We start from the raw sequence: 13453 nt of genomic DNA, 5'->3' as shown, positions 1-13453 counted from the left end.
GAAAGCAATTTGGATCTGGAACTGCCAAAGCACAGACCATCTCTCCGCCCTGTCTCATTGGCTATCTCTCCACCCTGTCTCATTGGCTATCTCTCCGCCCTGTCTCATTGGCTATCTCTCCGCTCTGTCTCATTGGCTATCTCTCCGCTCTGTCTCATTGGCTATCTCTCCGCCCTGTCTCATTGGCTATCTTTCCTCCGTCTCATTGGCTATCTCTCCGTCCTGTCATATTGGCTATCTCTCCGCTCTGTCTCATTGGCTATCTCTCCACCCTGTCTCATTGGCTATCTCTCCGCCCTGTCTCATTGGCTATCTCTCCGCTCTGTCTCATTGGCTATCTCTCCGCTCTGTCTCATTGGCTATCTCTCCGCCCTGTCTCATTGGCTATCTTTCCTCCGTCTCATTGGCTATCTCTCCGTCCTGTCATATTGGCTATCTCTCCGCTCTGTCTCATTGGCTATCTCTCCGCCCTGTCTCTTTGGCTATCTCTCCGCCCTGTCTCATTGGCTATCTCTCCGCCCTGTCTCATTGGCTATATCTCCGCCCTGTCTCATTGGCTATATCTCCGCCCTGTCTCATTGGCTATCTCTCCGTCCTGTCATATTGGCTATCTCTCCGCTCTGTCTCATTGGCTATATCTCCGCCCTGTCTCATTGGCTATCTCTCCGTCCTGTCTCATTGGCTATCTCTCCGCCCTGTCTCCTTGGCTATCTCTCCGCCCTGTCTCCTTGGCTATCTCTCCGCCCTGTCTCATTGGCTATCTCTCCGCCCTGTCTCATTGGCTATATCTCCGCCCTGTCTCATTGGCTATCTCTCCGTCCTGTCTCATTGGCTACCTCTCCGCCTGTCACAAAATCCAGTCTGACACTCCAGTGCAGTGCTGAGGGAGTGCCGCACTGTCGGAGGTGCCTTTCGGATGAGACATTAAACCGAGGCCCCGTCTGCTCTCTCAGGTGGATGTAAAAGATCCCGTGGTACTATTTCGAAGAAGAGCAGGTGAGTTCTTCCCGGTGTCCTGGGCCAATATTTATCCCTCAACCAACATCACTAAAACAGATTATCTGCTCATTATCTCATATTTTTTCAGTCACGGGATGTGGGCGTCGCTGTCAAGGCCAGCTTTAATTGTCCATACCTAATTGGCCTTGGGAAGGTGGTGGCGAGCTGCCTTCTTGAAACAACTGAGTGGCTTGCTCCCATTTAGGAGGGCCATTTAAGAGTCAACCACATTGCTGTGGGTCTGGAGTCACATATAGGCCAGACCGGGTAAGGACAGCAGATTTCCTTCCCTAAAGGACATTAGTGAACTGGATGGGTTTTTAGGACAATCCACTAGTTTCATGGTCACCATTACTGATACTAGTTTTTTAATTCCAGATTTATTTAATTAACTGAATTTTAATTCCCCGGCTGCTGTGGTGGGCTTGGAACTCATGTCTTCGGATCACTAGTCCAGTAACATAACCACTATGCTACCGTACCCCTGTCATTGCTGGTGTGGGAGCTTGCTGTGCACAAATTGACTGCTACGTTCCCAGAAAACCTGTGGTGGGAAATATACGCCAAAGACATTGGCCGTTTCCTGATGCTCGTACAGTTGGACTAGTCATTTATATAAATGTCTTTCACCTGCAACTTAATTTCAAATATTTAGGATGTATTACTTCAAAGTCCTTTACCATGCTGTTAAACTGTGTTCTTTTCCAAACAGAGGCCACAGTTGTAATTCCCCAGGCAGCTGAGATGAGGAGATTGAAGTGCCCCACTTCAATAGAAAGCTATTGTCTTAATGGAGACTGTGTGTATATTGCACATGAAAATTTACACTACTGCAGGTAAGAAAGGATGAATGATAAGAGCATAAGAATCAGGAGCGGGAGTCGACCATTCAGCCCCTCGAGCCTGCTCCACCATTCAATAAGATCATGGCTGATCTTCGACCTCAACTCCACCTTCCCCGTATCCCTTGATTCCAAAAATCTATCGATCTCTACCTTGAGTATACTCAACGACTGAGCACCCACAGCTAATACGATTACTTTAGAAGTGTTGTCCCTGTTATGATGTAGGTAAATGGGCACCCAACAAGGTCCTACAAACAGCAATGAGATAAATGACCAGATAATCTGCTTTTTGCCAGTGTTGGTTGAGGGACAAATGTTGGCCAGGACACCGGGAGAACGACTCTACTCGTCTGTTGAATTGTGCCACGGAATCTTTTACATCCACCTGAACAAACAGACGGGGCCTCAGTTTAACGTCTGACCTGAAAGACGGCACCTCCAATATTGCAGCACTCCCTCAGTACTGCACTGGGAGTGTCAGCCTAGATTCTTGGGGGTCAATTTTCTGGCAGCCGTCGGGCGGCTTTTCATGCGGCCGGGGGCCGAAAATCGCCAAAAAAGCGGGTCGGGACCCCCCCCCACCGCCTGATTCCCCGCCCCGTCCGACTTTTGGACCGCCGTTTCTCCACGACCCGCTTCAGTCCCGGCCGCCGCTGGCGGGACTGGTTGTCGGCACACTAATGACCAATAATTATCTTGTTGAAGTAGATTTTCCGGGGCCATTGCGACTTTGGGGCTTTCCCCACATCAAACACGCCTGCGGGGAACCCGCTGATGAGACCTGGCGTGAAGCTTGCCGGCTTGCTTGCTGTCAGCTGCAGGTCAATCGGAGAAGCTGCGATTTAAAGGGACAGCATTTGTATGTTGAAGGACCTTGTTGTTGCAGGCTTGGGGCTACTTCTTCAAGGCTTAGGCACAGCTGTGGAAGGTTGGAGCCTCACACACTTCTCCAATGCGATCTCCTGGGAAGCCCCTCTCGCCACCCTCACTCAGCGCTTCCTCAGCGGAGGCATCTACGAGAAGCATGGGACGCCTTTTTTTCCTTCCCTTCTTGCCATTACAGGATCTCCAGCAGCAGAGGCGGCAGCAGCAGAACCAGGAACAGCAGGATGAGCACCAGGAGCACCAGGCTGCTGCTCACTCACCTGAAGCTGCACAGGCCAGAAGGGGCCAGCGCTTGGAAGTGGCTTGAGAGCACCTTGCTGCGCTTTAGGGGGCCAGTGGGACCCGTTTCTGCACTGGCAGTCCTACTCCGAAGGACTTCCATGAAGATCTGGTTTCTCTGTTCAACAGATGGCCAACGCTCCTCAAGAGATGTCATTCTCTTATCAGCACTCACCATGTTTTTCGTACCCTGGCGAGTTATCTCCTCCATGGAGGTTGCCAACTTTTCCATGGTGATGCGTTCATGCGCCAATGACTCCACTAAGGCTCTGCTCATGGTCGCTATGGACTCCTCCATTCACTCCACACTCGCAGCGACCCTGGAGACAAAACCTGCCAGAGGCTCCTGCATCTGTGCATGGAGATCCATCACCTCTTCTCTTGCGGATGGACCCAGAGGCAGAGGGTCGACATGCAGCGCAGCTGAGCTGAGCTGGCAGAGTCCTGCGCCCTCCGACGAGGACTCTCCACTGCTGTCCCTGTCTCCAGAATCTGCTGAGGCTCACTTGTGAGCTGTGAAACACCAGGTGACAACACTACTCTATGTCCCGAAGGTCCCCCCAAGGTGTGAGTGTCTGCGCTGGTGCTGGGTGCACTTACTTCTGCTGACGCTGTGCCCTCAGAGGCTGGAGCTTCCTCTGAGGAGTCTGGCTGCACAGCCTCTTCCTCCTCCACAGTGAGGACGGGGGCTCTGGATGGTACTGTGGGGGAGTAAAGGAAGGAGTTAGAGATGTAATGCCAAGGTTCTTCTGGTGACTCCCAGCGAGTTGGCATCTGCTGACACCTGCATCCATGCAGCATTGGTCTCAGTGGGAGGCCTCTTCCTCCCTGACCTAGGGAAGAGGACCTCCCTGTGGGCCCTAACCCCATCCAATAATGCCTGCAGTGAAGCCTCGTCGAATTTGGGGGCAGCTCGGGGTCTGGCACTGGCCACAGCTGCTGCAGGCTCCTCTGCCATCCTGTATGGTTCATTTGGAAGCCTTCAGAGGATGCAGTGCTTGCTATGGACCTTGAAAGCACCACGAATGATGACATCATACTGTGGGGATTTCTGACTCGATTTGGACAATTAGCAAGGCTGCCCACATGCTGGGAATTAATTGGCCACTTGAGGGAAAATTGCGTGGAGCTGGCTGACACTTTTTTATGTGTGTCAGAAACCCCACATTCGGGGAAACCCGACCATTTCCCACACAAGCCGAAAATCGGGGCCTTGTTCTCAAGTCTCTGGGGTGGGACTTGAACCCACAGCCTGCTGACTCCGAAGCAAGCGTGCTGCCCACTGAGCCACAGCTGAAGTCCTGTCCCCTGTATTTTACTGTGTCTATTATACAGGCTACAGTAGCATAGTGGTTATGTTACTGGACTAGTAATCCCAGAGGCCTGGACTCATGATCTGGTAATACAAGTTCAAATCCCCCCACTAGCAGCTGGGGAATTAAAAAATCTAGTGTCAGTAATGGTGACTATGAAACTATCGGATTGTTGTAATAAACCCATCTGGTTCACTAATGCCCTTTAGGAAAGGAAATCTGCTGTCTGGTTGCCTCTGAAATGGCCCGGCAAACCACTTAGTTGTAATAAAGCCACGACGACAAAGTCAACAATGTGGGAGCACCTTCACCACATGGACTGCAGCGGTTAAAGAAGGTGGCTCACTGCCACCTTCTTGAGGGCAAGCTAGGGATGGGCATCTCGTGAACGAATAAAAATGTTTTTAAAAAGTAGAGCAGGGGTGCTGAAGTCCTGTCCCCTATAGTTTACTGTGGTTACCATGGAGCTGTGGCAAATGAAGTCACAGAAGCTGTGACACTTCTGAAAATTCAGTCCATTAAAATATAAGAAGAAACTGAAGTTGTCTAAAGCCTCAAGGTATTTGTTAGATTGGCATAACAGTTTGTGGGCATCTGCCTTAGACACACACAGGAGGGAGAAATTCTAAATGGCAAAGTTTGCGTATATTTCAACAACAACAACAACTTGTATTTATATGGCATCTCTAATGTAGCAAAGCTTCCCAGGGCGCTTCACAAGAACATTAACAATAAAAATTTGACACCAGTCCACATGACCAAAAGCTTGGCCAAAGAGGGAGGTGTTACGGGGCATCTTGAAGAAGAGAGAGGCGGAGAGGTTGAAGTGTTAGCTGCCCGTCTCCCGTCCCACCTGAGTAAAAGGTGAAAGTGGGCGGGTTGGGGTCGGGTCTCACCCCACCCGTTTTCTCAGGTGAAAATTCCCCCCCAATGGCTTCGGTCTTCCCAATGCCTAGGTTCAAAATTCGAGCCCTGATTTGGTTTTGAGTTGGAGGTCCGTTTGACACCCCAGTCTCTACTGAAGTTAACAAAGAGTAAAATTGGACTGGGTATAAGACAGGCATTCGTGGAGCGGGTTAGGTTAAAATTGGGGCTTAGATTTCTATGTGCGCTTTTATTTTGCTAATCCAAGTGGTCTTGGGGCAGGTGCAGCATTCGACATGTGTGCGCTCATTGTCCGCAGCGCCTGTTATTCTTTTGTTCCACACCATCATTTCACAGCAACCTCGGTGTTCATTAAGAAACACTCATTGATACCCCGTGGCATTGAGATTGAGTAGATTGGGCCGATACTCTCTGGAGTTTAGAAGAATGAGAGGTGATCTCATTGAAACATACAAGATTCTGAGAGGGATTGACAGGGTAGATGCTGAGAGGTTGTTTCCCCCTGGCTGGGGAGTCTAGAACCAGGGGTCATAGTCTGAGGATAAGGGGTCGGCCATTTAAGACTGAGATGAGGAGGAATTTCTTCACTCAGAGGGTGGTAAATCTTTGGAATTCTCTACCCCAGAGGGCTGTGGAGGCTCCGTCGTTGAGTATATTCAAGGCTGAGATCGATAGATTTTTGGACTCTCGGGGAATCAAGGGATATGGGGATTGGGCGGGAAAGTGGAGTTGAGGTCGAAGATCAGCCATGATCTTATTGAATGGCGGAGCAGGCTCGAGGGGCCGAATGGCCGACTCCTGCTCCTAATTCTTATGTTCTTGTTCCCCAGAGGCAGCCGAGATCGTGTAGCCTTCAGGTGAAGTGGGGTAAGGATGGGGATTAATTGACCGAGGATGGCCAGACCCTTATCAGTCTCCATTTTAAATTCATATAGTCTGTTTGTATTTTTACTTAACACTATGATTTTATGTTATTATTTATAGTTAAATGGCAAAACTTGATGGCAGTTTGGGAAGCGATGAAGTAGAGTTGATTGGAGCATTGAAGGTTGTGGGTTCAAGTCCCACTCCAGGGACTTTAACACATAAAGCTAGGCTGACACTCCCAGTGCAGTGCTGAGGGAGTGCTGCACTGTTGGAGGTGCTGTCTTTCGGATGAGACGTTAAACCGAGGCCCCGTCTACTCTCTCAGGTGGAAGTAAAAGTTCCCAGGGCCACTATTTTGAAGAAGAGCAGGGGCGTTCTCCCCGGTGTCCTGACCAATATTTATCCCTTAACCAAGGTAACAAAAACAGATGATCTGGTCATTATCACATTGCTGTTTGTGGGAGCTTGCTGTGTGCAAATTGGCTGCCACGTTTCCCACATTACACCAGTGACTACACTTCAAAAGTACTTCATTGGCTGTAAAGCGCTTTGGGACGTCCGGTGGTCGTGAAAGGCGCTATAGAAATGCAAGTCTTTCTTCCGTTCTTTCATTGGAGTTTTTTTGAGTCCAGGCGAAGGAGCTGGGGCTTCACAACAACTGAGACACTGCAGCGTCACCACTGGTGGGAGGTTAAATTCTCATCCTTGTTGTCAAATCCCTCCATGGCCTCGCCTCCCCTCCCTATCTCTGTAATCTCCTCCAGCCCCACAACCCTCCGAGATCTCTGTGCTCCACTAATTCTGCCCTCTTGAGCAGCCCCGATTTCCATCGCTCCACCATTGGTGGCCGTGCCTTCAGCTGCCTGGGCCCCAAACTCTGGAATTCCCTCCCTAAACCTCTCCGCCTCTCTCTCCTCCTTTAAGACGCTCCTTAAAGCCTACCTCCCTGCCCTAATATCTCCTAATGTGGCTCGGTGTCAAATTTTGTCTGATAATTGCTCCTGTGAAGCACCTTGGGATGTTTTACTATGTTAAAGGTGCCGTATAAATGCAAGTAGTTGTTGTTGGTTGTAATTGCTGCAGAAAAAGATTAAATAGATCGTTCCCAATAAATGTAGATATAGGGATTCATAACAACAACACCTTGCATTTGTACAGCACCTTTAACGTAGTAAAACATCCCAAGGCGCTTCACAGGAGCGATTATCAAACAAAATTTGACACCGAGCCACATAAAGAGATATTAGGACAGATGTAGGTGGGCTTTAAGGAGAGTGACATGAATCAGTCATTCATGAAAGAAAGACTTATGAAATAACACTGAGCGGCCTGCGGGTGGCGCTGTCCAGGGAGAGTATAAATACTCGGGCACAGGCCCAGCTTGCGCAGGACATTCTTAACAGGAACTAGTGAAGGACACAACCAGACCTCCATGTTGTAAAACAGTTGATTAAAGCTTTGTTTAACGCTTAGACCAAGTGCCTAGTAGTTTTCTTACGTCAGAGCGTCTTAAATGAAAAAAGAGTTGTTACAAATGCGCAACAAAGACGTGACAACAGGAGGTAAAGTGCTGTAGATAGGAAGTACGCAGACGTGATATTCTGGGGAGTTGAGGTAGTTCTAGGGAATGCTCAATCACAGAAGAGAAGGTAATTCTCCACCGAGGGATTGTTGAATGATGAAGATTATTTCACTTGCGTGGAAAAATACCAACGGGCAAATTTTGTGATGTGATCCTTGATCGATGAGAGCATGGCTTGCAGAATCAGCCCGTGTTGTGATGTGATTGATCTACAACCTCCAGGCCTGTCCAGTAAGGCTCCCCACCAGGAGAGAAGCATCGTAACATTTATCCTTGTAACTTGCTGTTAACTTACCACAATTAAAGGGCTCTCAACCTTTTTGCTTCTGGAGCCCTCTCCCGTGTTACGAAAATTCCACCGAACCCCCGTAACACAACACAAGTATTTTTTCCGTATAAAATTAGTTATACAATTAAACAACAATGCAAGAAGCATTTAGATGAGCACTTGAAACGCCACAGCATACAAGGCTACGGACCAAGTGCTGGAAAATGGGATTAGAATAGACAGGGCTTGATGGCTGGCGTGGACACGATGGGCCGAAGGGCCTCTTTCTGTGCTGTATAACTCTATGACTCTATAAACATATATATTTATAATTATTTTTGTTTTACCTGCTTAATTATCATGAAGTTGAGCCTGTCTGTGAGGTTGGTAAAGTGTCACTGGAGCTGACCGATGGTGTTGAGGGTGGTACCAGCTCTCGCTTCACCTCTTGTTTCTTACCGATGGGCCGGGCGGAGCGCGCCCGCTGAGACTGGACACCATCTCCTTGACAACACGGAGGGCCCATGATCATGAGCCTCTGGGGCCAAGCGGCGGTTTCTGGTTCCTCGCGTCCTGTGTGTGGGACTGGGGACTCAAGTGTCCTTTACCGGTGGCTCGGGGGGGGGGGGGGGCGGGAGGTAAAACTCAGTGCCTCCGTCACTGTAACCTCCGGAGATCGGCATTAAATCAGCTTTAAAGTGTCTGCGCGGTGGAGACAGGGAGGCACTAGCGGAGTCCTTGAAACCTTCCCCTGGACCCCTGGGGTGCCACGGACCCCCCCCGGTTGAAAAGCCCTGGTCTAACACATTGCCTCATGAAGCTGTCATTACTGAATGTCTTATTTTTTTTATCACATTGTAATGTCCATGAAATCGTTCATTATTCCGATGCCCTCTCGCTTTGAGGCACTATAATCCTCTAGTACTTAGGAACACAGGAACAGGAGGAGGCCACTCAGCCCCTCGAGCCTGTTATAAAGGAACAGGAGGAGGCCATTCAGCCCCTCGAGCCTGTTATATAGGAACAGGAGGAGGCCTTTTAGCCCCTCCAGCCTGTTACACAGGAACAGGAGGAGGCTATTCAGCCCCTCGAGCCTGTTATATAGGAACAAGAGGAGGCCATTCAGCCCCTCGAGCCTGTTACACAGGAACAGGAGGAGGCTATTCAGCCCCTCGAGCCTGTTATATAGGAACAGGAGGAGGCCATTCAGCCCCTCGAGCCTGTAATATAGGAACAGGAGGAGGCCATTCAGCCCCTCGAGCCTGTTCCGCCATTCAATGAGATCACGGCTGATCTGTATCTTAATTCCATCCACCCGCCTTGGTACCTACGGATGGAGCCAGAGGTGTTTGTGCGACAGACATGCACACCTTCACACCTTTGGCTAATTCCACATTCTCCTTCTTCAGGTGTGCGAAGGGTTACAGCGGTGCCAGATGTATGCACTTTGAACTGGTAGAGCAACCAATGAGTGAGGAGGATGTGGCGCTGACAGTGGCTGTAACGTTCTTTGTTCTCGTGGGCTTGCTGATCGCCTCTTACTTGATCTACATGCGGTATATTTATTTTGTGCAGTCTTCGAAATCTAGAACATACCAATGCCTTGCTTTGTTTAATTGTGCACACAGAAAAATTGAAGGATTACAAAGTATTTACAGCACAGAAACAGGCCATTCGGCCCAACTGGTCCGTGCCGGTGTTTATGCTCCACACCAGCCTCCTCCCACCTCTCCATCTCACCCCATCAGCATATCCTTCTATTCCTTTCTCCCTCATGTACTTGTTTAGATTCCCTTTAAATACATTAATACTATTCATCTCAACCACTCCCTGTGGCAGCGAGATCCACATTCTCACCACTCTCTGGGGAAAGAAGTTTCTCCTGAATTCCCTATTTGATTTATTAGTGACTGTCTGATATTGATGGCCCCTAGTTTTGGGCAGGGGCATCCTAATTACAGCTTGTGGGTTACATCTCGCACATAAACCCGGCAGTCTGACGCACACAGCCAGTTCTTTTGGGGCTTATATTTCATACTCTCTTGTTTGAATTTCATGGGCCAGGGGGTCTAGAAAGGGCTGCTCTTAGCGCTGTTGCCCCAAAGCCACGACCTCCAACACCTCGAAGGACAAAGGCAGCAGCTGCATGGGAACACCATCACCACTGAGTCACACACACACCATCCTGGCTGGAAAATATATCGGCCGTTCATCGCCACTGTGTCAAAAAATACTAGACCTCCCTACCCAACGGCACCGTGGGAGCACCTCCGCCACACGGACTGCAGCGATTCAAGGAGAAGGCGGCTCACCTCAAGGGGAAACTAGGGATGGGCAATCAACAGTGATGCCCACATCCCGAGAATAAAAGATCGATTGGTATCTATTAGTATAAATACATATCAAAGGGAAGACTGATTAAAACTTTTTCATGGCCTGTGAACATAGGAACATTAGGAACAGGGGTAGACCATTCAGCCCCTCGAGCCTGCTCTGCCATTCATTCAGGTCATTGTTGATTTGCACCTCAGCTCTGTTTACCCGCCTTTGACCTGTATCCCTTGATACTCTTCCCTGACCAAAACTATTCATCTCAGTCTTGAAAGCTCCAATGGTGAGAGTTCCAGATTTCTACTACACTTTGCGTGAAAAAGTGCTTCCTGACTTCATCTCTTGAATGGTCGAACTCTAATTTTAAGATTATGTCCCCTTGTTCTTGATTCTCCTTATCAGATGGAGTCTGATCAGAACTCTATACGACTGAAGCATAACTTCCTCCCTTTCGCATTCCATCTCTATTAAATCTCCCCTTAACCTTCCCTGCTCTAAGGAGAACAACCCCAGCTCCTCCAGTCTCTCCACATAACTGAAGTCCCTCATCCACTGGGACCATTCTGGTAAATCTCCTCTGCACCCTCTCCAAGGCCTTGACATCCTTCCTAAAGTGTGGTGCCAAGAATTGGACACAATACTCCAGCTGGGGCCTAACCAGTGATTTATAAAGGTTTAGCGTAACTTCCTGGCAAGTTCTTTCTCTAGTTTGGCCCCAGCTGCAGTATTGTGTCCAATTTCTGGGCACCGCACTTTAGGAAGGATCTGAAGGCTTTGGAGAAGGTACAGAGGAGATTTACTGGAATGGTTCCAGGGATGAGGGATTACAGTTACGGGGATAGACTGGAGAAGCTGGGGTTGTTCTCCTTGGAGCAGGGAAGGCTAAGAGGAGATTTGATAGAGGTGTTTAAAATCATGAAGGATTTAGATAGAGTAAATAAAGAGAAACTGTTTCCAATGGCTGAAGGGTCGATAACCAGAGGGCACAGATTGAAGATGATTGGCAAAACAAGTGGTGAGGATTTGGAATGCGCTGCCTGATCGGGCGGTGGAAACAGATTCAATAGTCGCCTTCAAAAGGGAATTGGATCAATAAAGGAGAAAAAATTGCAGGGATCTGGGGAAAGAGCGGGGGAGTGGGACTAACTGGATTGCTCTTCGAAAGAGCCGGTGCAGACTCGATGGGCCGAATGGCCTCCTTCTGTGCCGTACTATTCTATGATTCTGTGAAAAACAATGCACAAAGGTTCATGCAAGGGCATCCCCTTCACCCCAGTTGAATACCCTACACAGACAGCAGTTATTATATGTATACACAATGGGCAGGATATTCATTGGGCCGTGGAGGCGGGATTGGAGGCGTGTGGGGGGTTAAAATCCCGAAATCGGGGGGCACGAACCCATCCCGCCCCCAACCCGCCTCCATGCCAGTTTCAAAGGAGGCGGATACCCGCCCCGCACTGGGACCCACCTCCCCGAGGCGGGAAGGAGATTAGTGCCAATTAACTGCCTGTTAACAGGTAGTTAACAGGCAGTTTTTAGCCTAATCCCTATTTTCATTGTTGAAGTGTGGGATTCCTGACGGCTCCAAACCACGCCAAGTTAGCGAGGCGGACCGTCGGGCTGAAGGGCTTAGAGGGTTCGAGATGTCTGGTGTTCAGGTGAGTGATGGGTGCATGAGTGCAGAGGTAAGTGTGTTTGGTGTGTGTAAAGTGTTTAAAGAAGTTTTACTTACATGTACTTACCTTTACAGCCTTCCTTCCTTCAGGTCTCGGGAGTCCCTCATCTCACCGGCACAGAAAGCAGAATGGCCGTGATCTGTCAAAAGTTCCAGCATTCAGCTTTCTGTTCTGGAGAGATCTCTAAATCATCCTGAGAGGAAGGAATTAACTTAGAGTGCAGATTGTCAGTGTTTGACAGCTTCAAAGAGCTGTCAAACGCTGATATTTCATCTGTCAAAAGCTCTTGACAGATGAAATGTCAATCTGTGACATCACCTGTTGCCAGGTGGCCCTTAATTGGCCTGCTGAGCCCACTGGGCGGGCTCAACAAGGTCAATCAAGTCAAAATCACGTGGGTTGGCCACAACCCGATGGAGACAGGACTACAACCCCGAAAGTTGTAGTCCCGCCTCCTACCCGCCTCCTCATTGAAAATCCAGCCCTCTGTCCTTAATGACTATGTAATACTGTGCAATTTTTTTAATATTACAGGTGCAGGAAGAACAGATCCAAGAATCAACCGCTGTACCTTGGCGTTGAAAAAAATCCAGGAAAAATTGAGTGTAAAGAGTCATTCCTGGGGTTGAACACACTACCTCCAGACACAACATTTCACAGCCTTCTTTATTGCGAAACACCGCCATTCATTTCAACAACAACTTGCATTTAAACAGCGCCTTTAACGTAGTAAAATATCCCAAGGCGCTTCACAGGAGCGATTACCAATCTGACACTGAGCCACATAGGGAGACAGGCTGATGACCAAAGAGAGAGGTTTTAAAGAGGAAAGAGAGGCGGAGAGGTTTAGGGAGGGAATTCCAGAGTATTTAAAGTATTTAAATTAAAGCCACTAAATGATGATAGTGATGCTAGTATTATGGGCCACCCTCAGCTACTAATGCACTAGTGCTACCTATTGCAGAGACAAACAGCCCTGTTTACTGTGAAAAATGCTTTCTCCCGGATAATTTTGCCTCCTCTCCCGAGGACATTGATCCCTTCCTTGAATTTTCCTGGATAATTTTGTCTATTCTCCCCTCCTTCCTAGGGTAGATTCCCATGGGTAAAGCACATTGGTTGAATGTTGGCAGAGGCTTCAACTGGTGGGGCCGTGGGGGTGAGGAGTGGGTGTGCGTGTGAGCCATTCCTGTTCTCGCCCAATGTCCATATAACTGCGCTTCCCACATGAATGGTTGGGCTTCAATGAGGAGCAGGAACACTGGGCGATTCCCCCCCCCGCCCCCAGCTCACGTCGAGACTGGAATTGATCTGAAGTGGTTGAGCGATGCAACTTTTATCCAAAAAACGCGCAGTTTGCATGCATAAATATTTAACGGTTCCAGCTCATTTTGAAGACCTTTCTGGGGAAAGCATCTTAAGGCTAAAGGGATCAAGGGATATGGGGAGAAGGCAGGAACAGGGTACTGAATTTGGATGATCAGCCATGATCTCATTGAATGGCGGAACAGGCTCGAGGG

General features: G+C 48.9%; 1 protein-coding gene across 1 annotated transcript in view; it reads left to right on the top strand.

Moving 5' to 3' along the window:
* The window catches only part of LOC147122509 (proepiregulin-like), a 35347-nt gene extending 22564 nt beyond the window's left edge, over positions 1 to 12783 (top strand). The window contains exons 3-5 of the mRNA XM_086005121.1: positions 1712 to 1835; positions 9333 to 9479; positions 12468 to 12783. Of these exons, the coding sequence (XP_085861247.1) occupies positions 1712 to 1835; positions 9333 to 9479; positions 12468 to 12645 (449 nt within the window). The 3' untranslated portion in view covers positions 12646 to 12783. The remainder of the gene's footprint in view (positions 1 to 1711; positions 1836 to 9332; positions 9480 to 12467) is intronic.
* The last annotated feature ends 670 nt before the right edge of the window (positions 12784 to 13453 follow it).

Source organism: Somniosus microcephalus, chromosome 2 (genome assembly GCF_052327205.1).
Source record: "Somniosus microcephalus isolate GS21.2 chromosome 2, FLI_Smic_1.0, whole genome shotgun sequence".
Classification (NCBI taxonomy): Eukaryota; Metazoa; Chordata; class Chondrichthyes; order Squaliformes; family Somniosidae; genus Somniosus; species Somniosus microcephalus.
Note: the sequence above shows the minus strand (reverse complement) of the source record. Positions and strands in the feature narration are given on the sequence as shown.